The sequence below is a fragment of the Neofelis nebulosa genome, chromosome 12 (assembly GCF_028018385.1).
Source record: "Neofelis nebulosa isolate mNeoNeb1 chromosome 12, mNeoNeb1.pri, whole genome shotgun sequence".
Taxonomy (NCBI): Eukaryota; Metazoa; Chordata; class Mammalia; order Carnivora; family Felidae; genus Neofelis; species Neofelis nebulosa.
The window spans coordinates 18,734,594-18,762,586 of NC_080793.1; the positions used below are offsets into that span (position 1 = coordinate 18,734,594).

At 45.1% G+C, this 27,993-nt stretch overlaps 1 protein-coding gene across 2 annotated transcripts in view; it reads right to left on the reverse strand.

Annotated features, from left to right (window-relative positions):
• Window positions 1-27,993, reverse strand: part of PAPPA (pappalysin 1) — a 244,862-nt gene that overhangs the window by 93,646 nt on the left and 123,223 nt on the right. For both annotated transcript variants that reach the window (XR_009251453.1, XM_058694371.1), the window contains exon 10: window positions 6,716-6,909. Coding sequence is in view for 1 of the 2 variants with exons in the window: in XM_058694371.1 (XP_058550354.1) it covers window positions 6,716-6,909 (194 nt within the window). In the remaining variant the exon portion in view is untranslated. The remainder of the gene's footprint in view (window positions 1-6,715; window positions 6,910-27,993) is intronic.

Sequence of the window (27,993 nt, forward strand, 5' to 3'; positions counted from 1 at the left end):
AGCTTATCATTCCAAGTTTTTCAGGGTCAACAGGACAGCTGGTATTTCCTAAGTTTGAATAAAGACCGACAGAGTGAATGGGTGAAGGAAGGAGGAGAGAAGGGAGGGCTGGGAGGAGGGTCTGGTGGTGGACTCCTTTGTTGGGACCCTGAATAATTCTGTAGATTTAAAGTCCCTCCCAAGCTGAGGCTTCCATGATAAATTCCAGGCAGTCAGAGCAACCAGCTCAGGCACTCCTTTCTGATGCAGGCGCTGTTTCTTATTCCCCTGAAGGGATTTTGGTGCCCTACATCCACGAGACAGGCTATAACAGGCCATGGGACTTTGTGTTCTGTCTCCTTAGATGACTCACACATGTGCTCTTGAAAAATTATTCATAAACCATCAGGAGAAAGCACATCCCGTGGGTATTTGGGAGAACTGTTTGGAATCTTCTCGGACATTTCAGTGTGTTCCTTCTGCCTGTCTTCCTTCTTCCACCATGGGCAGATGTTGTCCCATCTCACCAGTGAGAAGAGATGCACACTTTGGTGAAGTATGTGCAAGAAAATGAAAGCTGTTAGAAATGACCTCAACACTGAGCGTTGAGTCCAAGATTTCTCTCTGTCCTTTGCAAATCATATCATCTGAAAAGCGCTGGAGAATTGCTTGCCCATGCAAAATTTCCCAGGGAGGCTGTTTCAATGACATACCAGCAGTGTGGCGTAAGAAAAGGCAGAAAGAAGAGTGCCATCAGTGAGGTGGTTCATCTCCCTGAGACTCAGTCTCTTCATTTAGAGAGAAGTGAAACCCCTCAGTTTTATAACGTGCTTTAAACCCCCAGGGCAGGCTCTGCATTACAGGAGGTGTTCAATAGACGCCTCTCCTCTTCCTCAAATGGACATCGGATTCCGTTAGCCCCCTGCTTATAATCTCTAAAGAGCTCCCCTCTGCACTTAGGATAAAGTCTAAATTTCAAGCATCTGAAGGATGTCCGTACACACCCCATAAGCTCATCTCTCAACTTCCCCTTTATTTCTTATTGACTTTTTTTTTTTTTTTGGATGTCTGTCTCCACCTCCCTCCCCTGACCCTCCGCACTCCCTACACTGTGTCGTAAGTGCTTGTGGAGATTTCTCTCCCTTGTGTCCAGAGAACCAGCTGGGCATCCGATTTCTTCCTCTGGATGCAAGGAGGAGGAAGACACAGAGAAATGGCCTCTACTTGCTGGCTCAGACCTGGCGGAATGCACACATTTTGTGATTCTCTCACTGACATCTCAGGGCTTCCTGTGGACAGCACATGGCTTGTGACAAACCTGTAAATTGAGCCAAGGTACGTCTTCCATCCACAATTTTCTCCTTTGTGCTTTTTTCTCCTATAACCCAGAAATCATTAGGCACTGATCTGAAAAATGATTTTTTCACACTTTGGGGTTGCCAACTTAAAACATGTCCTATAGTTCTCCCGTATTTCCACATACGTAATTTAAATGACTTTCTGGAGAGGGCAATGCTGAACCTAAAAGAACGAGTGCCTACGGGTGGAGATCTACACAGCACGGAGGAAACAGCGGGGTGATATTTGGGGTACTGGTGTAGCAGTTCCCACTTTCTTGGTGTTCCTTGGATGCTTACTACCTATGAAAAGATGCAAAAGACACAGTTTCTCCTAGCTTCTTACAAAAGCAGGTGGGAGCTGCCTCATCCTGCACCTGAGCTCCTATTTTGAACACAGTGGCCAGCCCCCTGGTTCTGCCCCTTACAAGAGTGAGCCCCAAAGCTGCTCACTCAACCTTCTGAGCCTTACTGTCTGAATCTATTAAGTGAAAACAGTGATTCCTATTTTTCAGTTTCAGTAGGATTCAAGGAATTTGATGCAGAAGCTGGATCAATCTGATAAGTATTATTTTCATAATTTGTCCAAGACCTTCGGAAAGTGGGCAAAGGACTTCTCCCATCCCTACATGCTGGCTGTCTGTCTGCTGGCTGAGAAAGCTGATAGCACTGTGGTTTCCTCCTCAGGGAAACTCCCTCTGAATCCCACTCTTGGGTCTCTGGCTGCTGTTTCTAGTAGGACATATCCCACTGATGAAACTGTGAGCTCTTTGAGGGTAGCACTTCTTTGGGATTTCTCTTAAAATGCCTGGTGTGGCCCTGAGGATACAGGAAACATTCACCAACACAACTATTCTAACTCAACTAAATGTTGATCGAGCTTCTGTACTGTGGGGGCCAACGTGGTCTCTAAGTGAGGGTGTGGAGGAGAAGCCTAATATGTACAAGACCATTAACATTTACACTACCCAATAAGTGTAAAAACACAAACAAACACACAAAAATCCACCGCTAGGTGTTCTCTCCGCATTTGCTCTCTTAACATCTGCCAGGTAGGTGCTGTCATTCCCTCTTTCCAGAAGAGGAAACTGAAGCTCCCAGAGGAGTTATCTGCTCAAGGTTCCCAAAAGTCAGAAGAGGGGCAAAGAGGGCAAAGCCACAGCCACATGATTTCCACTTCACCCCATTAACCCCTATGCTCTTTACCTACTCATGTTTCTCAATGTACGATTCAAACGTGCTTCTGCATGAGCCTATGAATAAATGAGTACACAAATTATTGTAACACATGACAAATTATGATTTATATTTTAATGGAAGGCCCAAAGTGTTATGGACATGCCCAGAGGCTGGTGATAACAACCTAAGGTAGAGTGGCAAAGGACTGACATACCCAATAATGGGTTGATGGGGTGGACAGAGAACGGATTACAAAGGAAGGAGGGATGTCTAGGGTCTCACCTGCCTTACAAGGCAGGGATGTCCCATTCAATCACCACCTCAGTCTGAATGCCTTACGATGGCGAGCCTACTATATCACAAGGCACTCCATCCCCCTGTGGATAATTCTCATTCTTAGAAAGGTTTTCTTTATTTTGGCCCTAAAACTACTGCCCTGGAAATGCTTAGTCTAAGTTTTACCCTCAAAGGATCAACCAAATAAATTGGTTGGTTGACTCAAGGTCTGTAATCCCTGGGGAGCACTGAACAGTCCAGATACTATTTCCATTTCCTCCTTAGGCCCTTGCAGAAGGAGGGAGGTGTGCCTGTCTAGATAGGAGGAAATGGACTGTGGTAAGAAGTGCTGGGGATGGGGCGGGGGGAGCAGGATGAAGGGGTATCTACACCTCATCTTGGCAGCCTATGGTGTAAAAGCACCAGAGCAATGCAAAACATGGAGACAAAATTAGGACAAGACGAAATTTCTGCAAGCACTTAACCCAAACCATTTCTGAGGTTCCCCGAAGAGAGAGAACTTGATTCTTTTGGTCCATTTCCATTTTTGTTCTGTCTCAGGGACTTCTTGAATTCCAGTGGGGCCAGGAAGGTGCATGACCAAAATATCTAAAGAATGTCTCTTATTACAGGGTATTCAGCCTACTCTGCACATCTGGAAGTTTTGATGCCTCTGATCATGTCTGGCTATGAGACTCAAGGTTCGGGCTGGAGTAGCTTAGCCCTAACGAAATTGGGGGATCTTGTTGGAGGAGAATGGACGTGAGAGACTGGAAATTATTAGAAGCAAAGGGCTTTTACAAAACTGAAAGTAAGGGCAGTGCTCAGGAGTCTGTTAGGGGAGAATCCAAGAACTTCATGGTGTTTGCACTGTGGTGCCAACAATGGGATCTGCCTGGCTTTCTTTCTGCTTGTTTCCTCAGGGGGATTTTCCAGGTATCCACTGACCTCCAACTTTGGGATGTGACTGCATATTCCCAATCTCACTGCTGGCTTCAACGAGATCCTAACCTTAGATTCTCTACGTCTAGGCTGTGTGGCACTGGGGAAGCCACTCCACCTCTCAGTGCCTCCAAGATAGGGGACTGGCTGTGGAGGGTCCAACGCAGTGGCTGGTGGACCTCAATGGCCACTGCCCCCTCCCCCCCTCCCCTCTATCTGTTCCAGTAGTCACTCTCTAGACCCAGCTCCTACAGGGGAATGTCATGTGTGTGCGTGTGTGTGTGTGTGTGTGTGTGTGTGTGTAGAGAAACAGAAAAAGAAAGAGGAAGAAGAAAGAGGACAAAGTATAAGTGTACTGGGGGGAGGTGAGGGGCACCTGGTGGACCTTAAGAATCTCTCTGGAACTGCCTTCTCTCCTTCTCTCAAGCCATCAGCCTCTTCACTGGAAGCCCTGACAGGGTGAAAATTAACTACCAGCCTCCTCTAATCACTGCACAGGGTAATGAAGGCCATGGTTATACTTCCCCTCTTTTCTGTTGTCAGAGGGAGCTACTTTATACCCCAGGGAGAGCCTTACGCAGAATCACCAAGGCTCTGCATAGGTGTGTGTGTGCATGTGCATGTGTGTGCAGGACAGGGGCCGGGTATGAGCGACTTCTAGGCATTTGCTTCTAGTTGGGAAATTCAGAAGATTTTTGTTCTGACGCCCTCCAGGCTGCCTGCCTGGCCCTGCACCCAGCCTGTGCGACACATCCCCTCCCCTGACCCCGTATTCTCCAGTGAGCTGATCTCATTATGGCAAATTTAGTTACAGCTGAAGTCTCCTTGTAACAAAGATTATGTCCAAGCCCAGAGTAATGGAACCTAGTCGATTTCATTAAAATAAAATTGGTTACAATGAATAATTCAATAGGATGATTTTGTTTCCTCATCTCCTCTTTGTAGATCGAAGAGCTAGTATTTATAATGATTTTTCAAAATTGGATTTTTGTTTAGGAAGAGATAATCAACCATAATTCCTGACAGCCCCTCCTTACAAGGCTGAAATAATTGCCCATCGAAGTCTCCTTTCAAATGCTGGGGCTGGACAATTCTTTCTCTCCTTTTTCTCACTTTCGCAGCAAGAACGTTCGGTTGGTTCTGAAGCACAGCTGCTACCTCCGCTCTTGCTCATGTGCGATTCCAAATGCGTCAATTCCCTTGTTTGAATGATGTTTTTTAAACATTTCTAGAACTGGATGCTAGTGTTGAATTGGGAATTCCTGGCTCTATTGCTGGCCAGCCCTGTTGTCCCCAAGCAGGACCTTCCATGTCCCAGAGAGGGGATTCTTGGGCATTTTCTCTTTGTGGTACTCATTTGCATGCAGCAAGGTGTGTGTGTGTGTGTGTGTGTGTGTGTGTGTGTGTGTGTGTGTGCGCCCACGTGCACATCCATGCTCACACATGTGTGCATGTAACTATAGCCAATTAAACACATCCTGTGCTCAAAGATGAGAGGATGAAAATGAATACAACTCAAAGCTATTCTCAAAGAACGAACAGCCTAGGGGGAGCCAGACATGCACACAGGTAATTCTGGTTCAAGGTGACAGGTGCAACGAAAGAGGAATTCAGCAAGTACAGAGGTGGCACTAGATAAACCCTAGACATCCATCCGTCCATCCATCCATCCATTCATCCATTCATTCATTCTTTGAGTCATTCATTTACCAGGCTGGCACCATGCAACATTTCTTTCGACTCTCCTCAGGGCAGTCAGAAACAAATGCAGATGAATAAATAATCTAATGCACAGAAACACAAGCAAACAGATGAATGAAAAGATGGCCAAATAAACACTGCAACTTGCAAATGAAGTGTACTTATCCTGTACCTCATCCAGTGGTTTTCACTGGGTCCCAGAAGAAGGTCAAATGTCTGGTTCATCTAGAAATCAGGCCTACTACCCACACCCCCGAGTCAAGGAAGCCATATAAAAGAAGAATGGTAGGAGTAATAGCTCATCTGCAAGGCCAGGAGGCAGGCTGGCCTCTGAGATGGCCACCCGGCCTGGCAGTTGGAAGCACTGAGTCGTGTCTCGGGGAAATGGGAGTCTCGGAAGAAGGCAGGTGCTTGCTCAGCAGGATAATTGGAAAGGGGGCTCTGGGGACAGCACAGCCATCCCTAGAATCACACAAGCACTGGTGGCCCCAACCTCTTGCTCCCTCAACTAAACTGGCAGTCCCCTGGAGAAAGAACCCTGGAACATAAATAGTGCATTAGGGGACTAAGGACTGAGTCACAGCTTTTTAGAACGGAGAAGTCCTTGGAGATCATCAAGCTCAACTATCTTCTAATTTAAAGATGGCGGGAGGGGTGCCTGGGTGGCTCAGCTGGTGTCCGCCTTCAGTTCAGGTCATGGTCTCACACTTCATGAGTTTGAGCCCCACATTGGGCTTGCTGTTGTCAGCACAGAGCCTGCTTTGGATTGTGGTCCCTCTCCCCCGCCCCTCCCCTGCTCATGCTGTCTCTCTCTCAAAAAATAAACATTTAAAAAACAAAGAAACAAACAAACAAATAAAGGGGGGGAATGGGGCCCAGAGAAGCAGGAGACTAGTCTAAGGCCACACAGCAAATTGTGATAGAGTTAATTCACAGGTGAGTCCTCAAGGCGAGCACAACTTGGGACCGCCCCCAAAAAAGTAGGACTCCTCCCCAAATTTGGTCTTGCTCAATTGAATTCCACTGACATATCTAAAATGGAATTCTTTAACCAAATAAGAATTATAAAATGTAGGGAAATAGGACGACAGGCTTTACCCTACTGTGATGTTCCCTGCACTTAACCATCCCATGTCTCATCCCTGACAAATCGCACTCGTGAGGCCTTGGGATTACATTTGGTTAGCGAGACGGTCAGGTGGTCACCTCCAGTGACACAACGTTTGAGAAAGGCAGCCCGGAGGGGCAGAGCAGAGATGCGGAATGTCTGCGAGAAATAGCACACGTGGCTAGGACCTTACCTGGGAGGCTGCTGGCTGGCCGATGATGACCCAGCCTGGGCACTGCTGGTCCTGATGTGATACTGAAGCATTGGACGCCCACTGATCGAGGAACCCCTGTGGCGTGTAGACCCCACAGTCCTTGATGCTAGTTTTCTGTTCAAACTCCTCACATACTCCATCACCATCATGGAAATAGCACCGGCTGGGTTCATCTGTAGGAGATGGACAGAGAAGGGAGAGAACAAATGGACATTCGTTCTTTGGTCTCAGCTGTCATCTGCAGCTGTGGGGTCAGATCAGCAGAATCTTCAGCACTGTAAAGCCCATCATCAGTAGTCATGAGGGAATATTATTTACCCTTAAAAATGAAGGAGGTTCTGCTATTTGTGACAACATGGATGAACCTGAAGGACGTTATACCAAGTGAAATAAACCAGTCGCAGAAGGACAAATACTGTATGATTCCACTTAAATGAGGATATAAAGTAGTGAAACTTATAGAAGGACAGAATAAAATGGTGGTTGCCAGGGGATGGGGGGAGAGAGAAATGGTTGAGGGTTGAGAGTTACTGTCCAATGAGTATAAAGTTGCAGTTATACGAGATGATGTATAACTTTGCACTTACAGCTAACATTGTGCCTATGGTTATATTAAGTGTAGGTATGCTTACAAATTTAGAGGGTAGATCTTGTATTATATATGTTTTAACACACACACACACATATTCACAAACACTTCGACCTTCATTACCCCAAGTGAGCCCCACAGCAACCTTGTGAGAAAGGCACTATTATTTTAATTACTTTAGTCTTCCAGGTTAACTGGACACTGAGATCCATGTGTCTTTAAAAACTGCCCAAAGTCACACGGTGTGTTAATGCCAGATCCTGGTGTCAAATTCCAGCTTTCACTTTCCAGGTTCTGGGTACGTTATCCGACACCACAGAACTTCACAGTGGCAAACTGAGGTTTTACTGAACTCCAAAGAGAATTTAGGTTTCATATAAGGAGTGAAGTGATACACTAGAGGGACTGGCTTCAGTCTCAGCTCTGTAACTAAACTTTTCTGTTACTTAAGACAAATCCCTTTTCCCCTCTGGGCTCAATCAGATAAGGGGGTTAGAGTGCTGGGACCCCAGGAACCCTTGCTGTCTACTGCTCTAGGCTCCTCAGGGCTTGTTGGATACTGTAGGAGTTCAAGTTCAAGGCCAAGTGAGTTCTCAAGCTCCCATGTAATTCAAATCACAGCAAAGATTTCTGCTTGGGACAACTTAAAGCTGCAGCTGGCTACAGTGACTCTCTGCCACAAGGACAAAGATCATGGAAGCGTACAGAGCTGGCAGGTACTTTCTGAGTAGGCAGGACCTATACGCATTGCTTGGTATTTCAGCACAGAACAATACAAGGAGAAATCAGAATGCAGCCATCTGAAGGAGACCCCCCTGCCCATCCTTTAATAACTCAAATGTCAGGTAGTCTGTGCTATTTTCCCAATACCTCTAGGCAAAACTAAATACCCCTTTCTGTGTAGGTCTCTATTTTATAAAGATCCCTACCTTAACACCTATCTGTGTCTTTATATGTACATGCTGCAGCTCCTTTGAAAGACTGAGCTTCTTAAAATCCAATCCCTATGTCATGTCTCTGGGTGAACTTATAAATATCATCCCAACAAGTATACTTTGAGACTGACAGGGATGTCCAGGCAATAGGCACATTTCCTAGGAAAATCTGAATATTGTCCTGGCCAAATCGGAGCATATGGTCACCCTAAGGATACTGCTTGATCTAGGACATCCTTCCCCTATTTACTCCAAAATAATGGACTGGAGCCCCATTTCCAATCAGGAATTGACTTTTACCCCTCATATCAGCTGGAGAACTTTGTACAATTAGCTTCACTCTTCAGCCTCTGGCTTCCTGTCTGTAATATAGAAACAATTGTCCTAAATACTGTAATAATGTTGTATGGTGACAGATGGCCACTACATTTATCATGCTTAGCATTGAGCAATGTACAGAATTGTTGAATTGATATGTTGTGCCCCTGAAACTAAAATAACATTGTATGTTAATTATACTTCAATTAAAACAAAAAGATAGAAATGATTGTCCCAGCCAAGACAACTCTCAGGATAGCCACAGAACTCTCATAGGAAGTGGATGTAAATATGCTTTGTACATTGTAAAATAACAGTCAAGAGAAAAAAATGTTCTTTTAAGGGGTCAGTTTATTTATAGCTGGCTGAATGGAATCACCTATACTCACTGAAAACACTTCGTTCAGCATTCCCCCCAAATAGGAAAAGCTAGGGTCAAGTAGAATTAAAACTTGGATTTCTAGGATGCTATCAGCAAAAGGAGTCCGTGAATTCAGGGGCAGCAGAATGTTGAGCCCCTTCCAAGCTCCAAAATCCCTTGTTTATTTCAGCAAACAGTTTACATAGCGAAATACTATCAAAAGAGCCAGAATAAATCAATTCATTATAATTCAATTATTTAAGGATGAGCCTGAGCCAGCGGAGGACTCCAGTGACCAGTAGCATGCCTGGCAGGCAAGCATGGAGAGAATACAGACTCAGCACTTCTCAGGAGCTCCAACCTCTTGGTGAACGTGGCCAACTTACATATAGAAAACTTAGACCCAATCTGAGAGTGACCAGCCATTAATCCAGACTTTACTCTTTCAAAACTCAATAAAGGGAATTATAAAAAGCACAGGATTTGGCATCAGACAAATAGGACTTAAATAAAGTAACCTAGCCTCTCTGAACTTCATTTTCTCATCCAAAAAATAATGGGGACAATGATGTTTACCCAGTGTTGTTGCACTGATCTCATGAGATGACGGGTACAACATCAGCATCTTCACTCATTTTGCTAATGGGAAACTGAGAGCCGCAGGCGGTAAGGAGTCTGCTTCCAGATCACAGAGGGGCATGGTCGAAGAGTTAGAAGTAAGAGCCTGGCCCTTTTATACCCAGCAGAGAAATGTGCTCCACACCCCATGCTATCTCCACAGAATAATGAAAGCACCTCCTTCTGAGGAGAAGATTGTGGGGTTGCTTGACTGAAGACAGGTAGGGTAAGATTATAATATCATATAAGATCTATTCTCCAACATGACTTCATTCACTTCCTCAGCAAAAAGACCTTAGAGTGGCAGGAATGGGGGCTACAGCTGAGTTCTCATGAAGGCTAACTTCTTCCTGATTATGTTTAAGACCTCAATATTTCTGTCTGCTTGGACTCAGAAGAACCAGGGAATGGTGGAGAGGTGAGGGTAGGCACAGAAGGTAAATAAGTCGCAAGGTAGTTAGGTATGTGATAGATGATAGATAGATAGATAGATAGATAGATAGATAGATAGATAGACAGACAGACAGCCAAGCAGGCAGACAGGGACAGTTAAAAGAGAGATAGGAGGTGGTGGGAGGAGTGAGAAAAAGTGAGTGAGTGAGTCAAAGAAAGAGAGAAAGAGAGAGAATAGATATGCCTGGTTTCTCCCCCAAGGTTCTGCTGACATAGCTACTATGAGCCACTTTTTGAAATAACATCCTTGGACTCTGCTATTCATTTTCTCTTGCTACTAGAGTCCCGGGGGCCCTTCAGCTACATCTGCCAGTCTACATCTGGGGAATTTTCTCTCCCGCTCTACTCCCATGCCCCAAGCACCGTGGAGAACAGAGCGAGGAATGGAATAAAAATGTGTGGCCAGGAAAAACAAAGACAGCAACAACAACACAATAAAACAAAACTGGCCTTCCTGTTTTCATTACACAAATTTCCTTGGTACTTTTTGAACACTTTATGCTGGTAGCTGAGCAGGTTGTAGTCAATACCAAGGTCAAATGACCACCCTGCCACCTGCCTTCCATGTAGTAGATAGGTGTCATTGATAATAACGCATCCCCTGGATGGAGTAATGTGAAAGCCGACTAGACTCTCAAATAATTGTTGAATGGATGAATGAACAAATGAATGAATGAAATTCAGCACTTCCAATGCACATACTCCTGGTCCAGCATAGTTTAGACTCTTTACCCTTTGAGAAGCTTCTTTGGGCAGGGTCTGAGGGTAGAGAGAAAGAGATTAGATGGCAGCTGTGACTGGCTTACAGTAGGATTGCACTGGACAGTCTGATTTCTCTACATCACCCCACGTTCCCCTGACATAAGAGACCTCCTTGTCTCAGACACCCCTTTTCATGCAGTGGCACATTTAGAAACCTGCTCTATCCAGCTAGTGGACTTTATGTGGGGGGGGGGGGCAGGCATTGCCAAGTCTGTCATCCCCAGTTGAGCTTTTCTTTGCTAGATACTTTTTTTTTCCTTTTGGAAGAAATGCGGTCAGCCCCAGGAGCCCGAGGCAGATGGACTCTCTGTAACTGGACAGACACAGAGGATGCCACTTCTCATTGGCTTAATTTTCAATTCCCATCTGTCTGGAGCATCAGGATGAAATGCCATGCTTCTGCATTCCTGAGGCTTGTCTGAAGGACACTATTTGAGATAGTCAGAGATTACCGCCCCTGGTTGAAAGTGTGGAAGCCAAGTCTTAGGAAAATGAGATGAGTTTACCTTGGCATGTAAGCAAAGGCTGGGTTTTAGGCTATTGTCAAGTGTTCTTGTCCTTAAAGCCAGAAACCCTGGATTGAAGCCTCTAAATCTGTCCATGATTACCAGGTAATCTTGAATATATTTACTTACAGTGGAACTAGTTCAACCCAACTGGGGGACACTAATTAACTTAGCTTGATTAGACGCATTGTGAATTAGCAACACCACTAGAATTCTTGGGGTGAATGAATAAAATAGCTAAAGAGTCCATTACTGGAAAAGGGAGAATGGACTTAAATTGCTCATGTCAGCTGAGTACAAGATCTTAGGATGATTTCCACTAGACCTCACATCAAGAATCTTGAAGACCAGACAGTCACAAGCTATTGGCCACTGAAAAAATGAACGTAAGCCACTGTGTTCTTCAAACAAGACCAGAGATAATGTGTATTCTTCAGGAGAGTGGGATAATTTAGCAGATTTGGGCTATCATTAGTCTACCCCAAATACATATCTGCCCATACCATGCTTCACATATAATGCTTTGACAGATCCCTCTGTTTATGGAGGAGATCCTTTTCTTTAGCTTGGCATACAAGACCCTCCACAACTGATCTGTCCTGCAGTTTTCTAAACCAGCACACTTCCCATCATTCTGCCATGCTCTCACAAGTGTTCTTTCCTCTGCCTGGGATGTAGTTCTCATTTTTCCTTTACTAATTCCTGCCAGTTCTTCAGATGTGACTAAAAGTGTCTCCTCCAACATGGTGGGTCCATCCTCCCTTCTCTTCCACAGACTCCCATCCTGGCTGGATTAGAGGACCTTCCTCTGTGCTCCCTCTTACAATTCCCAGATTCCACCCCGCCCCCATCCAGCTTTTGTCAATCTGTCTATGAACAAGACCTTCTTTCAGCCCTGTCCCAGCAGGCAGGGAGTATCTCTGGGTACAAAATTGCTGACTCTCATATCTGTATTCCCAACTCATAGCATAGTACCTAGAGTGAAGGGGGTACCTGACAAATGGCTGAGGAATATATGAGCAGATGAATGACAGATGAAAACCAATGAATGCCTCATAATTAAATACATTATTACCAGTTTCTGCATGTTCTAAACTAAGCATACTCTTGTGTGATGTGACTACTGTCCATACCATGAGAGTACTGCAAACCAGATTTCATCAGAGTTATCTTCCCTCAGTTTAATGACATATTTTTGTCTAAAAGTTTATTAGCTTCACTATCAAATGGCTTCAAACTTTGGGATTGACTGCAGTTATTCTAAAACAACCCCCCCCACACACACACAGTGGTTGTCTTGCAAACATATCCATAATGCCCCACTGGGACTAAGAATCCAGTAATCTTTTTGAAATTATTTCAGCAATGAATGGGTAACAAATAAGAGGCATCAAAACTTTCTGGAGATTTAGGAGTGTGGGCTGTTATTATCCCCAGCTAAGATAGCTTCTAACCTTTCAATGAGAACTGCAGAAGAGAACCAATTCACGTAACCAATATTTATTTACTCAGTATCTGTTCTGTGTCTGGGCTTGTACTATGGATACAATGAATCAGACTGGGCTCCTCCCTTGTGGGTGGAATCAATACTATTTGGGAAAACAGGGAAAGGCTTCCCAAGAAGATGGTTTGGGGCAGCATCTTGGAGGAAGAAAAGAATTTGGGCATTTGAAAGGGAAAGTATGAACAATGGATGAGCCTCAATCAATATATGTGTCTATGAGGAACCTGTCAAGGTTAGAGCTAAAGGCGAATGATGGGTCCTAGAACTGATGAACTGAAAAGCTGATCTGAGGCCAGACTAAAGAAGAATTGCAATGCCATGTCGAGGTATTTAAATTTTACTGTTTAGAAATAGGGAGGCTTTGAAGATTTTTCTGAACAGGAAAACCTGTGATTTTCACACTTCTAGAGGCAGTGAAGTGTAAGACCTGATTTTGTTTGGCAGGTGTGCCATTTATTATTTATGGACTTTGGGGAAATTACTTAGAATTTCTAGACCTTGTTTTCTTCATGAATAACGACTGAAGGATTGAATATTTACTATCATGCCCACATCACTTAACAATACATGCAATTGTATAATCACCAAAAATTTTTGCTTAATTGCTTCTATGTGCTAGGTACTGTGATAAACTGTAGGTACAGAATAGTAAATAAATCATCCATGACCTTCACCCCATGGGACTTACAGCCTAGTGGTAAATGTAGATGAAGCACTCAGGACATAACAGGTGATCAGTAAATGGCCTATGACAATGATGATGATCTTGGAGCTGAAAGCAATTATTTCATTTCATATATGGCAAAGCTGAGGTTTACAGAATTGAAGTGATTTGCCTTTAGAGAACACCTCTAGTAGAGACAAGACTAGAACACTGGTTCTTGAATACAATGCCTTTTCTATTGCCCCATGCCAATTTATCAGACTGGGTTTTCAGTATATAATTCTGGTAACAAAATAGTTTGTCACCCTTAACTAAGTTTCAATATTCCTTTTGGGAATCTCTGATTTCACTCTTCGCAATATCCCTAGTATGGGCTAACTGTCTGTAGTCTGAGAAGCTACTGGGGTGACCAAGTCTCTGACCCATTGAGGGGAAAAACTCTCTTCAGATGGGGAGATGACAATTTTGAGTAATAGGAGATGTAATAAGTAATAAAACTCAGGAAGTAAGCAAATAATTTGAATGCACACTCTCCTGAGAACGGCTACCTTCCAAAGGTTGGATTTACCTGTGTTTGTAACCTTCTTGTTTATGAAGATGGGTCAGCTTCTGAGAAATTAGTATCTGCTTCTATTTCCAGCTGAAGGAACAGTGATTGGCATTAGAATATTCTTTTAGTTCAATGATTACTATTTTTTGTATTTTTTAAATACCAGAAAAAAATAATGCTTTTAAAATCAGCTGTTTGTTTAGGGATGGGTCCAACCACAACAAGCTGCATGCCACATAACAATTCATCCAAACAACAACAAAGGACCAAAAAATGCACAAACTTTGTGTCCAAATAATAGCTTCTTGGAATGGAAAACTGGAGAACTTAACTCCTGAAGGTTTACAAAGGGGAAGCTTGGTGGGGAGGTGGGGGTGGCAATGTTGGCATGTGTCTCCTCTGGATCAGAAATAGCTGCGCTTTACATTGCCTGTGTTTCAAAGGCTTCATGTCAAACCCACATTGCTGACCTCATTTAATTTTATTCAAACTGGGGTTTGTTCTTAACCTCCTCAACCAGATCAGCTTGTCCAGAGTGCAGAAGACAGGATGGTGAACAGCCTCTAAAGAACCATGCATCCACTAACAAATTTAAGATGCTGGTTAGGTCTACTGAATCTGAGGAGCTTAAGTTGGTTTTGGGTTCCTCCATGGCTTGGCCATACACCAAAGTGGGCCAAAAATTCCTTCCTGTGTTTCACTGTGACAACCAGGCATCATCTAGCAAGTGGAAAGCACTAGGAAAAGAAAGTCGAGTCTGGATGTAGTCTCACATTAGCATACATGTTCCACACCCAGACCTATCACGGGGAGCATCCTGCAGGGGACAGCTTGGTCCTCCGTCCACTTGGCCCTTACAACCCTCTCATGACTGGCTTGGGTCTTCCCCCCATTTTCCTAGGAGTGATGAATCTAAAGTGATTAATCAATGAATAATTCATCTAGGACCATGCTTGAAATACTTAGTTGACTTTTGCAAACGTTGAACTTCCCTACCTAGCACTCAAATCCTTTCATAGGGTACCTCCAATTTTCCTGTCAATTCTCATTCCCAACTATAACTCCACCCTCAAATGCACAGTTTCTTCCCAGAACTCACAGCTCAGAGCTTCTGTCCTTTTGTCTTTAGTCTGAAAGGCTAGTTTCTGCCTGAGTCTTCCATCAAGATTTGACTCTGACATCTTTAGCTCCATGAAGCCTCATCTGTCACACTTTGGTATTGCGATGTGTCCAGATGAACCAACCCCCTTTCTTTTCTACATCACTATTCTCGCCTTCCAAACCAGCAAAATGGGATATGGCCTATATAAAAATGTTAATTAAAAAATACAAAAATAAAAAAAATCCTCTTTTCATTCCACATCTCCATACCACCACTATGTCTTTTACTTCACAGTTCTCTTTCCATGATTCACAGTAGACTTTATTGAGAGTTATCAGTACTTAAAGTGCCCACTTCTTGCCTACAATTCACTCTTCAGTTCTTTCCAATCTCACTTCTGTACTCACAGCTTCACCAGAATCAATCTTGTCAATGGTGATCACCACTGACCTCAAGGTAGCTAAAACCGTAACATCAAAATCCTCATCTTGCTAGATTCCCTTGAAGCATATAAAGAAGTACCCCCGCCCTTTCTTCCTGAAGCACTCCCTCATGGACTCCATGGCACGTGCCATCCCATTTCCTTCTGGCTCTCAGCTCATTCCACATAGGCTCATTCACTGCTTTCTGCTTCCCTAAATCTCTGGCAGGTGTCTGGGTCAGGTCTTGGGCCCCTTTCTTATCCATCCACATTGTGTCCTTCACTTCTAATTCTTCAACAAAAACGTTAGAACATCTATGTGCCAATGACTCAAATATTTCTTTAGAAATGACCTCTTCTCTGAGTCTTAACTGCCTACAATGACATCTCTAAGTATCTATTTAAGGACATCTGCATGGTTCAGATGGTTGAGCATCTGACTCTTGATTTCAGCCCAGGCTATGATCCCAGGGTTGTGGGATCAAGCCCCATGTCGGGCTGCATGCTGAGCAGGGAGCCTGCTTGGGATTCTGTTTCTCTTCCTCTGCCCCTCTCTCCCACTCACTCTCTCTTTCTCTAAAATAAACTTTAAAAAATCTATTTAAAGGCATCACAAAATCATAATGTCTAAAGCAGAAGTAATGGTTTCTCCCCACATGCTTTTCTTGCCCATCCTAGTAAATGACAACATTGCTCAACAGTGGCCAGACCAAAACTGAGTCATCTCTCCCATTTTTCAGCCCACCCTCCAACCCCATATAAAGTCCCTGAGCACATCCTGTACACTCTTTCATCTTGGGATACTCCAAAAAGCTCCACTTTTGTTCCATCGCTGCCGCATCTCATTCCTCCATCCCCATTAGAGCATACATACCATCTTGCTGTATTTCCTTCATACTATCATTCACGATCTAAAAACAAATTTGATTTATTATTGTTTCCTCACCACCTGCCCCATGTGACATAGGTTTCATGGAAGCACACTTCAACATGCACATCCTTCTTTAGGGCCAGGAAAACCGTCTCACTCTATTATGTAACTAACATTTGAGACAAAATGAATGAGTGAATGAATGAGTGAATATGTACAGCTCTTGCACTGTGAGACATTTCTGAGCTGCCTCCAGTGTTACTTCTATTTACATCTCTAATTCTTAGGACAATGACATTCTAATAGCAGGTGCTCGGTAAATGATGAGTCTTTTTGGAGTTTTAGAATCTCTGTTACTGATTGTATTGAAGGGACCTCAAACCTGACTTGAATCTGCTTCAGTAGATTATACTAAAGAAAGATTTTTATGAAAATATTAATTAGAATGAGATCATATTATAAATCCAAGCACACATTGGGAGGAAAAAAAATCCAATTCCATCTAAAGCAGCCCATAATATTTTTTCCCCCATGAGACATTCTGCCTCACCATCTGTCCTAAATATTATTTTATTTTCTTTCTTAACCGAATTTGCAAAGAAATGGAACATCTGGATGGAAAAGGTGGTGCATACTGGGCTGAAATTTAATAAAGAGATGTGATGGTCTTATGAATTGGAACTTGAAGATACATTTACATCACCTTGAATTTGCTATAGTTATTTTAATGGCCTAAAGAGATCGTAAACAAAGATAGTGATCCTAATAAGTGAGAAGGCATTCAATAGAGCAGGATGCTCAAAGCCCTGAAAGATTTTCAGCTGGGTCTCTTTTGGGTTCCAATGCTATCTCATGACATGGGAGAGGAGGTAAAATTCAGCCCCACAATGAATTATGTAGTGGCCACAAAATAGGCAGGCATTCTAAGCACAGTCAGGAGGGAGAGTGATACCCTAGGACCCAAAGGCCTTTAAAAGTATGAGCAGGAAATAACAGAATGAAATTTGTTTTGGATAACATAAGCTAATAATAAATGGAGAAAAGCAATCTGAAGCATTCATATGCAGAGAATGGACAAAAGTGACACAAAAGGGTGATGGTGGTAACAAAGTATCAGTGGTTGTTATGTGATCTCGTCACTCCACACCAAAAATAAATAAGTGAAAAAGTAGGAAAGAAAGAAAGAAAGAAAGAAAGAAAGAAAGAAAGAAAGAAAGAAAGAAAGAAAGAAAGGGAAAGAAAGAAAGAAAGAAAGGGAAAGAAAGAAAGAAAGAAAGAAAGAAAGAAAGAAAGAAAGAAAGAAAGAAAGAAAGAAAGAAAGAAAGAAAGAAAGAAACAAGAATGGGACCCTTTCTCAAAATCATCAGCTTGATCAAGAGAATGTGAGTCTAGAAGAGATGCTCTCTCACTTCCCTCTCTGGGCTGCGATTTCGCGTCTACAGAGTAAGAGAGTTACGTCAAGTGGCTTTATGATCCCCTTCAACTGAGTCATTCTAATCAAGTATTTAGTTCTTGATTTTCCCCCCTTTAATCATTAAACCAGGTTTGCAGTCTGAAGATGGGGAAATGTTAGCAAAATGAAAACAGAGAATGGTACAGTTGAAACCATTCTGAGAAACAGGACAGGACTACAGCAAACAGAACAGGAAATCAAAATTTGAAGCTCACCTCTGTCACTTACTCACTCTTCGGTACCAGTAACACAGAATCATCATTCTGGGTTTTGGTCTTTGTGTCAATAAGTAAGTATCTTTGTGTCAATTAGTATCTTTAATGTCCATTTATTTTTGAGCGAGTGAGAGAGGGTGAGAGAGAGAGAGAGAGAGTAAAGGTGGGAGAGGGGCGCAAAGAACCTGAAGCAGGCTCCAAGTTGACAACAGAGAGCAATGATGCAGGACTCAAACTCGTGAACTGCCATGACCTGAGCTGAAGTCAGATGCTTAACCGACTGAGCCACCCAGGCATCCATTCCTACCCATTTTAGAAAGTGGTTGTAATGATCAGATAAGACATTATGACAAATACTCAGACACGTGATTGTTTTCACATTTTCTTAACACAGATACAATCTGGAGCTCATCTCCCAAATCATCAGGTGGCTTTCTCGACTCACTGTCTTAGCCTTAGCTTCATGTCACCTGCTCTGTGAGGCCTTTTCTAACCATGCTGCCTCCGCTCCAGTGTCTGCAGGCTATCCCGCTATTCAATTTCACTTTCCACAGAGCATTCGTTGCTTCAAAAGTTTACTTGGAGAGCCTGGGTGGCTCGGTCAGGCCTCTGACTCTTGACTCCAGTTCAGGTCACGATCTCACAGTTGTGAGATCAAGCCCCATGTTGTGCACTGTACCGATGGTTTGCAGCCTGCTTGGGATTCTCTCTCTCCTCTCTCTGCCCCCACCCTGCCTGCATGTGAGCATTCTCTCTCCCCTGCTCTCAAAATAAATAAATAAATACACATTAAAAAAAATAAAGTTTACTTGGTTACTGCATTCTCTCTAAATAGAATAGCAGCTCTTTGGGAGCAGAAACATAGGCTGTTTTGCCCGAGACTACATTTCAAATTCCAGGACACAGAAGACAATCAGTTAATACTGCTGAACGCATGAGTGTGTAGCACCACAAGGATCTCTAGAAATGATCTAGTCCACATGCCTCCTTTTGCAAATGTGGCAACTAAGAATCAGAAAGGTTAAGTGACTCACTGAATGCTGTACAGTTAATTGCTATAGGCGAAGGGTTTGGGTTGGCTAATCAAGGCTCATTATATAAATATTGGGGAGCTGTGATTTCAAAAAGAAACTGGTCTGTGAGAAATAGGTGTATATAAAGAGAACACAACGCATCCAAACAAAAGTCAGTATGGGCACACACATGTATCCTTCAAGTCCGTAAAATAAACAGCTTACCAATCTTAGGGCATCCTCACGTTTCCAGAGAAGAGAGACTTCTGGGCAAGTGGATGCTATGTTAAATAACGGTAGCCAAGGAATTGAGGATGAATCAGGGCACCACATGAAAACCAAGCCAGTCACCCCAGTCTGGCACAGCTGATTGTGACTAAGGTGACCGCAGTATGCTGGGTTCTTGGTGGGGTTCCCATGCAAGAAATTGGAGTGTCAAAATGGATCCCTCCCACCAGAGCCCTGATTGGTTTGGCCCACTTCGAAGACCATCCTCCTGCCATATGGTTCAGATAAGTCCAAAAGATGAGGCATTCAAGCCACAGAGGCCTCCACCTCCAAGTTGGTGAGATGCGCCACACTGCTCTAAAGGGCAAAAGCCAACTCAACGGGCAGAAACGCACTCGGGTAAGTTTTCGTTACCTTTCATGATGGGTGGGCTCCTCTTCTGCCCTTGAAAGAGGATTTTATGTTAATTTGAATCTGTATGCTCTTTGATTCGTATTGTTGAACTGCATTTTGTTCTTACAGTAATGTATATATACGCCTCTCCCTTCTCCCAATAAGGATAAAAAGAGGGAAGGAAAGGAGGGAAAGGAAGGAAAGGAAGGAAAGGAAGGAAGGAAGGAAGGAAAGGAAGGAAGGAAGGAAGGAAGGAAGGAAGGAAGGAAGGAAGGAAGGAAGGAAGGAAGGAAGGAAGGAAGGGAAGGGAAGGGAAGAAGGAAGGAGGGGCAGGGGAAACATATTGTCAGAGAATGGGGCCCAAAGCAGGTACCATCACTGAGCAATATTCCTATGTATGAAGATGTTTAACTTCAAGAAGAGAAGTCTCAGGGGGGACATGGCAGAAAATTCCTCTAACAAACTGCAGCTGGCCTGAAAGTGAAATTGGCTGCCTCAGAAGACACTGGTATTCAGTCAACATTTTCCGACGGAGGTTTGATGATCATTGACAAGGCATAATCTGGCCCCTGCCTGCTTCTGCAGCCTTCTCTTTCTTCTCTAGTGTACCCCAGTCTCAGCTCAGACAGGCTCAATGTGGCTGCTTCCAGAATGGACTACATTCCCCCCAATTTCCAGCACTGCTTTGCCTCTGTCTAGTCTCCACTCATCTTTAGCCATTAGGTGACCACTCACTCCTCTGCAAAATCTCTCTGGCACTGCACTCCAGGCGGGGGGTGGGGGTGGTGAGGGTCGCCTGCCCCTCTCTATGTCTTCCCAGGCCATCCTCTACCTCTCTAATTAAAATTTTAGCTACCAGGTAGTAAGTGTATTTGCCAAATGAATAATCAGATGACTTGGTAAGTGCCAGGCACTATGTTAAATGTTTTCCAATATGTAATGTCATTTAATCCTAGAAGAGCCCTATGGGTTTGTCTGGTGTTGCTATTATCCCATTTAACAGACAAGGAAATTCATGCATCAAGAGGGTTAAGTCATTAGCTTCACATAAGGTTTCACAAGCTGTAGAAGCAAAAATCCAATCCTGACTAGTTGGATTCCACAATCCATGTCCCTCCGTCCGCCCATGCTGCCCAGTTCACGTCTTATGTGTGGAAGTGGACACTGAGAGGGATCTAAAGAGACAAGCGAATCTGATTCTGTCTGAGATGCCCTGCCATTCTGTGTTATTGGAGGCCCAGGGGTCTGACAGAGCTGTGGTCACGCCCCTGCACTATACTTAAGGAGCTGGGTGTCCATGAACAGCACACTTCACCTCTGTGTCCCGGTTTCCTCTTGGGCTAATCCGTGCAATAACGAGTATTTTCCCAGATGTTAGGAGGATGAACCTAGAAGCTGTATGGAAGGCACCTGGCGTGGCATCCAGCATGAAAAAAAAAAAAAAAAAGATTCCGTGAAGGACCAGGAAGTCTCCCTTTCCCTAAAGGAAGCAATCCGTCTCTGCTATTCTGTGCCAGTTAAACTGCACGGGCTCAATCACTTACGTTTTGGTTAAACCTTTTTAATTTTTTTAAAGTGGAATCCGACTTTCGTTGGCAGGTGATTGAATACACAGGGCCCAGCCTCCGGGCCCACAGTCCATTAGGGAATTTACGAGGACAGATGGGGAGCCTTCAACTCAAGTACAGCCTTCAGAGGCCAAGCTTACAAAGCCATCAATTTCCTTAACAAAGAACACTGGCTTAAATGCTCCCTTAAAGCCGCTATTTACACAGCTATCCACTTCCTTTTGAATTCGCTGCCTGGGGGGTGGCCTACCTGCAGTCCTTTCCAGCTACTGGTGAATTAGGTTCCCTTCCGAAAAGGAAGCTGGCAGAGATGGAGCCTGAGCTTTGAAAAGGAGCTCAGTTTGGGGTTACCTGACTGTCCTGTGGGGGGAACCTAAGTGCCCACCAAAGCCCCTGGACCTGCCCATCCCTTCTGCTAAGGTTCTAAAATGTTTGGACCTTGTCAAAGAGTTAAGGCCATGGCCAGCATGGAGACAGAGAAGGAGGGTTACCACTGAGCTCCTCTCTCCTTTATACTGAGATAAAATGGGGCTCCAAAGAACATTCTGGTTAACATTTGTATAGTGCTTTGCAGCTCTGTGGCGTGTCAATACTGTAATGTGGTCCTTTTATAGGTGAGGAAACTAAAGTAGCTCCCATTCCCCTTTTGTGGCAGAAGTGGGACTTGAACACTATCCACTCAGCTCCAGAGCCTGGGCACAAAACCACCACAGGAAAGACATCCTGCCAGAGAGGCCCCCAGAGAATGCAGAAAAAAAGCCTGTGATTCACCCTGGGGTTTGCCTGCCTCTGAAGACCAACAACGCACTACCACACTTTGCTGCCTGAAAAATAAAACTGTCTCTTAAGAAACACATCCTTCTTTCACTCATTTATTCTGTATTTACTGAGCCACCAATTATTTGCCAGGTCTGGGACTGAATTCTGGGGAGTCCGATGAATGACGCAGGATCTCACGCTCCCGGAGCTCAGTGTGTGGTAAGAGCTGCACAGCATTTTGTCCTGAGGTACAAGATGCTGTGGGAGCACAGGGGAGGGACTCCCAACACCAAGCACACAGCCCCCAGGGCTTCCCTTGGGAGGTAAGAGGCGGGGGCTGAATCTCTGAGAGGTCCTAGGACTGGGGGTGGGGATACATTCCAGGAAGAGGCCCTCTGTAAGCACATGGATGGAAGCTGGAAACAGCCTAGTAGGTAAAGCACAAAAGATGTTGGAACATGAAGTGTAAATGCCCAGTTCAGACCTTGAAAGCCACAAGAAGGGATTTAGATTCATCTCCAGGGCAATGGGGAGCCAGCTGGTACTTCAGATGTAGAGTGGCAAAATGTTTGCCATTTTAGGAAGCTTGCTCTCACTACATGGGAGAGGGTGGGCAAGGGCAACCCTAGAGGGGGATCCTGCGACCTGTTCCTGTTCTCTTGCAAAAGTCTTGGCAGGAGCTGGAGGGGACTCAGGTAGAGCAACAAACTCAGGGAGAGGGAGGAGGGACTAATTTGGGAAGGGGTTTGTTTTCAAAGTAAAATGGGTGGGATGGCGATTGTCTGGATGTGGGGAATGACTGAGAGGGAAGAGTTAAGGATGTTTCCTAAGCTTCTAGCTTAAATGTCTGGTTTGCCAGTGGCACCACCAGTGGAGATTGAGAAAAACAGGAGCTGCAGCCAGTCTGGGGAGGAAATCTGTCCCCTTGCTATCAGATGGGTTGAGTTTGAATGCCTTTGGGGCATCCCATTAGAGCAACCAGGTATACAAGTCCATGCACAGGTGAAGAGAAAAGCCCAGACTGAAGATGGAGATTTGGGGGTCTTTGTTGTTGAATGATGAGCTCGGGGAGAGAGGGTAGCACCAGAAAAGCTCCTTCTGGGACTTTGGAGAGCTCTAATAGTTCAAGGGGTGGGCAGAAAGGTCTGTGTAGGGATGGCCAGAGGGGTTAAGAAAAACTGGATATAAAGGGTTTACTTCAGAGGTCCTGGAAGTTTCAAAATTTCAAAAAAGAGCCGGATAAATTAAGGGAGAAACACACTGAAATACGTCTGTGCAATCAAGATATTGAATAGAATCCCGCTCATGGGTTTTCTGAGTAAAGATTCTTAAGTTTCTGCTTGATCCCTTTCAGGGAAGGGCATTTGCTACTTGTAAGAACTAGATTATTAATAGCAATAATAATCGATATTTACTGAACACTTTCTGAAGGACAGGAACCAACCATCCCAAGCGCAGCAGGTTTGGCCATCTCTAGTGCCTAGTATGGACCTCACATGTAAGGGGCGCTCAACAAATCGGTGATGAGTAAATTCATAAAGAAATGAAACAGCTACTCTGTGAAGTAAAGAACAGCACTCCCATTTCACAGATGGAAAAAGATATTTGGTGGACTTAGCCCAGAGCAGAGAAGTGGTCCCCTGTGCTTTTGGATCAGGTCAATTGGTGTCTCTCTGTTCCCCTCTCTCTCCCCGCTCCCCTCTCTTTCAGGCCAGGTCAATTGGCTTCTCTCTCTCTCTCTCTCTCTCTCTCTCTCTCTCTCTCTCTCTCTCTTCTGGTCAATTGGCGCCTCTCTCTCTCTTTCTCTCCCTCCCTCCCTCTTTTTTGGGCCAGGTCAATTGGCTTCTCTTTCTCTCTCTCCCCCCCCCCCCCCCCACCCCGTGTGCGCGCGCGCGTGTGTGTGTGTGTGTGTGTGTGTGTGTGTGTGTGTGTGTCTTTGTCTCTCTCTCTCTCTCCATTCAGGAGTTTTCTTGGCAAAAGGCACAAAGACAAATGGGGAAGTGGAGGGGTTTAAGATGCTTGTGTGGCCCTCTCGTGGGTAATGAGGCTGAACTCAAGTTATATGCGTAGTTCTGGACTCCTGAACTCATGGACCAGCTCCAGCCAGGACTTGTACCAGCACTGCCAAAGGCAGTTGAAAGTGTAGTTCAATCTTATGGATGATGTGGGCTGGGTTTCTGACTGGTGTTGAAAGCCAAAAATCACTCTGATTTCTCTTCAGATCACTTTGCCAAGAGAAGTACTTCGTGGGCCCTTGAAGAGCATCCCAGCGAGGGGAGACTGATCTTACAACACTGCTCCGGAGCGCGTCACGCTTCCGCCCAGAAACTGTTCCTTGATGCAGGATCACACTTAGACACCCACTCATCTTGTGACTTCCCCAAAGCTTTCTTTGGAACCAGTTTACTCATGGTACCCACCCCCACCCCCACCAAAAGAAACCTCATTCTGGACCTTTGTAGCAGCAGAGCTCTACACCTGCTCTAACTGAGCCCAGGTGCCCAGGAAGTGGTCAACTCACCCCTCCCCCACCTCCCGGTCCAGGGCTTTGCAATTCCTCCTGCATTCACCTCCCACCACACATCCTTAATGACAAGGTCTTCTGAGGTCCTCCAATCAAGAATTTCTGCTGCCACTTGTCCCTCCTATCTGCAGCCTACCTAACACAGGGCTTTGCATGGAGCGGGCGCTTAATAGAGACAAAAACTAGGGTTAGGCTGGTCACATTTGCTCCCAGCTGTCTTTGCATGACCCTGTGGCTGTGCCTTGGAGGGAGAGAAGCCAACTTCAGCCCTGGTGAGCAGGGCTGTAGACAAGGGGTGTGGAACATTTTATCTTTCTGTTTGGCAAATGGAAATTGAAAACCCAGTCCCTTAAAAATTATCATCATCTCAGATTTGCCTTATCTTCAGTTCTTCTTGGTACTTAATCAGTAGCAGCCAAGAGAAAGTCTCTTTTAGTTTCTCCCTCTGTTAAGTATTTAATGATCTGTAAACAAACACTTCAGACAGTGTTTCTTAAAGAGACCCTGGGATCCTTTTGTTAAGTGAAGACTCCTTTCCTCTGCACATTGTTTCCCCTTCTCATTATCTGTTTGCAGGCAGCCTGTTCAGCTCTTGAGAGGACACATTTTATTAGATAACCTTAATGATCGAGAGGTAGTGTAAATTAATCGTTCATCCTGCGGGCTTAAGAGCCAGACTTCCAGGGCGGGAATCCCTTACTGGAAGCCTTGAGTAAATTACTTAACATCTCTGTGCTTTTTTCTTATCCAGACATCTTACCATCATATTAAAACTACCACATAGGGTCAATGCAATTAATCAAAGGAGTTAATAGAGGAAAAGCATTCAATTAATGAAATTAATCAAATTAATCATGAGCTATTTCTACTGTAATGTCTATTGTCTGGGATGATGAAATAGAAGAAGACTGGAATTATACAAACATATCTTACCACTCCTACTTGTTCTGAAAGTCTGGTGTATGGGAGGAGGCCACCAGCTCCCCTCCTTGTGGAGCTGGGTGGATCTTGGTTCAAATCCCAGCTTTGCTGTTTAATAATCACCTGCTTTGGACAGGTCACTTCATCTCCCTGAGCCTCAATTTCTCCTTGTGTAAAAGGGGAGTAATGGTCCCTGCCTTCCTGCAGCCTCGTGGAAATCAAGACGGGAGGCCACGTGCCCTGTGCTGTGTGGGATGCAGTACTCCCGAAGGTTTGTTTCCCCTCGTGGTGGTTTTCCAGCTCAATAAATACTCATTGAATGAGGGCCACTTTCTCAAAAGTCACTTAAACAGTTGGGGGCTCTGTTGTGTCATGTGGAAAGTGGTGATAATAATGCCTGGTTGCCAGGGGCTGCCATGGGTTTGAAATGAGACCACGTAGTAGGTTCTCCATAAATATCAATACACTACTCCCTTGCGCAGCCCCGGGAGGATCCATGACTCCGTCCGCCTTTAGGCGGTGAGCAGTTTGGGCTCCACTGGCCACTCTTTTCTACCACAGAGTCAGTTAGTGACCGGCTCCAGCTGAGTGCTGGGGACACAGGGCTGGACAGGATAACTTCTTCCATGAAGGGCAAGGGAGCCCGATGTGTATTGGGAAAATGTTGGGGGGAGTCAAGACAATTACAGCTACACTTCTACAGGCCCAAAAGCAAGATGGATAAGGCCATACCTTCATCTCTCACGCTCCTTGACCTCCCTAAATGGCTGTTTTCTTACCCACCTATATAGTCACCCATCTATGCCAGTGGTTGGTTGGCAACTTTTTCTGTACAGGGCCAGACAGGAAATATTGTGGCTCCGTGGGCCCTACAAGGTCTCTGCTGGAGCTACTCAACTCTGTCTTTGTATTGGCAAACACCTACACCAAGGAACATAAATGGGTTTCAATGAAACTGCATGTACCCATAAACGGGCAGCAGATGGGAGTCTGGCCAAGGGCAGAGGTTGGCTGACCCCTGACCAGTCCAAACATGCATAGGCACGCAAGCCTCTGGTGCCCTGCGCAGGGCTTGGCACAGAACATCACACCAGGGGCAGCAGCCCCACTGAGGTCTACAGGGACCTCAAGGATTGGAGCTGGCAAGGTATCAGCCTCATCCCCTCCTTCACTGCCTTCTGGCTGTGCTGCCTTTCTGTGGCACCCTCTCAAGTTGTCTCCTGCCTTGAGGATTTGACAGTCTGAGCTTCTTACACTCCTTACCCCGTCACCCTGCTCCACATCTCCTTAATTTGTCCGCTTCTTTGACCTTCCGGTCCGAGCTTAAATGTAGGTGTCCTCAAGGAAGCCGTCCCTGACTCCTCAGTGCAAAGGAGGCCCTCCACTTACACACCTCTAAGTACATCCACTGACTGGCATTTTCAACAATCACATTCAGATACTTCTTCGTGTCGTTTCCCTGGCCTGCCTTGCCACTGCTTCCTTGTCTTCCTGCAGCTAGCACCGGGCTGGGCACACAGTAGGCGTCAAGAAACGTGCGAATGAATGACACAAAGTGACCCAGCAGCCAGCTGGCCCCATCTTCGGCCTGGTTCTGACTGCCTATGTTAGCTGTTTTATTCTGCAGGCTGCAACACCGGGCTTTTCACACAATCCCGGCTGCCCATCCATCATTTTATTTTAGGCACATTATTTCTCTGTCCAAAAAGAAAAGGAGGATACAATTAGGTCTATATCCCTCACTTGCTTAATATTTCAATTTCCCCCAGGGCACTCCCTTCAAGTGGAGATCACAGCTCATGAATATTAAATGTCTCTTCCAACACAACATGGTCCCCAAGAAAGAGGAGGGAGCCAGCAGCTAGGAAAATTCTCCGACACCTGGCCCCCCAGGCCTCTCTGTCTCCCCAGCTACCTCGGTCACAACCGCACTGATGCACAGCAAGGCGCACGTATGTGCAGGCTGGTCTCTGGTCACTTTAAATGCCATAAAGAAGCCCTTGTTCTTGGCTACCCAGATTCACCTGCCTTGGAGTCAGGCTGCCTTTCAAAGGCACACATCAAAGTGTGGTCTTGATTCCTCAAATTCAGGCAAGCTCCAAGTCCTTCTGAGCCTGACCCCTCCCTGTGAGCCAGGAAGCCGACCTGGGCTGAGGGCTAGAATTCCTCCCTTCTGGCGTCACAGCCTCCTGTTTCTTTTCATTCCAGCCTGGCCTCTCTGTGGGGTAGGCCTCCCGGGTTTCCGAAGGAGGTGGCAAGCTGAGGTCTGAGGCTGGATGGCAAGCTTGATCCTAACCGGTGCTGACTCGACTCGGGGTGTTTGAATGCATCCTTCAGACCTCCCGGTTGAGGACTTCAGATCTTCGGTCCTGCCCCTCTTGGCAGCCTTCCGCCCCATCGCCTCCCTTTCCTGCTCCTTTGTCCCCTCAGTGACCCCCTTTGACCCTGTGGGTTAAAGGAATTCCTTTCTCCTCCCCAAGCCCTCATTTCTTTTAAAATGCACAGTTTAAAAACAATAATGATCTGGGA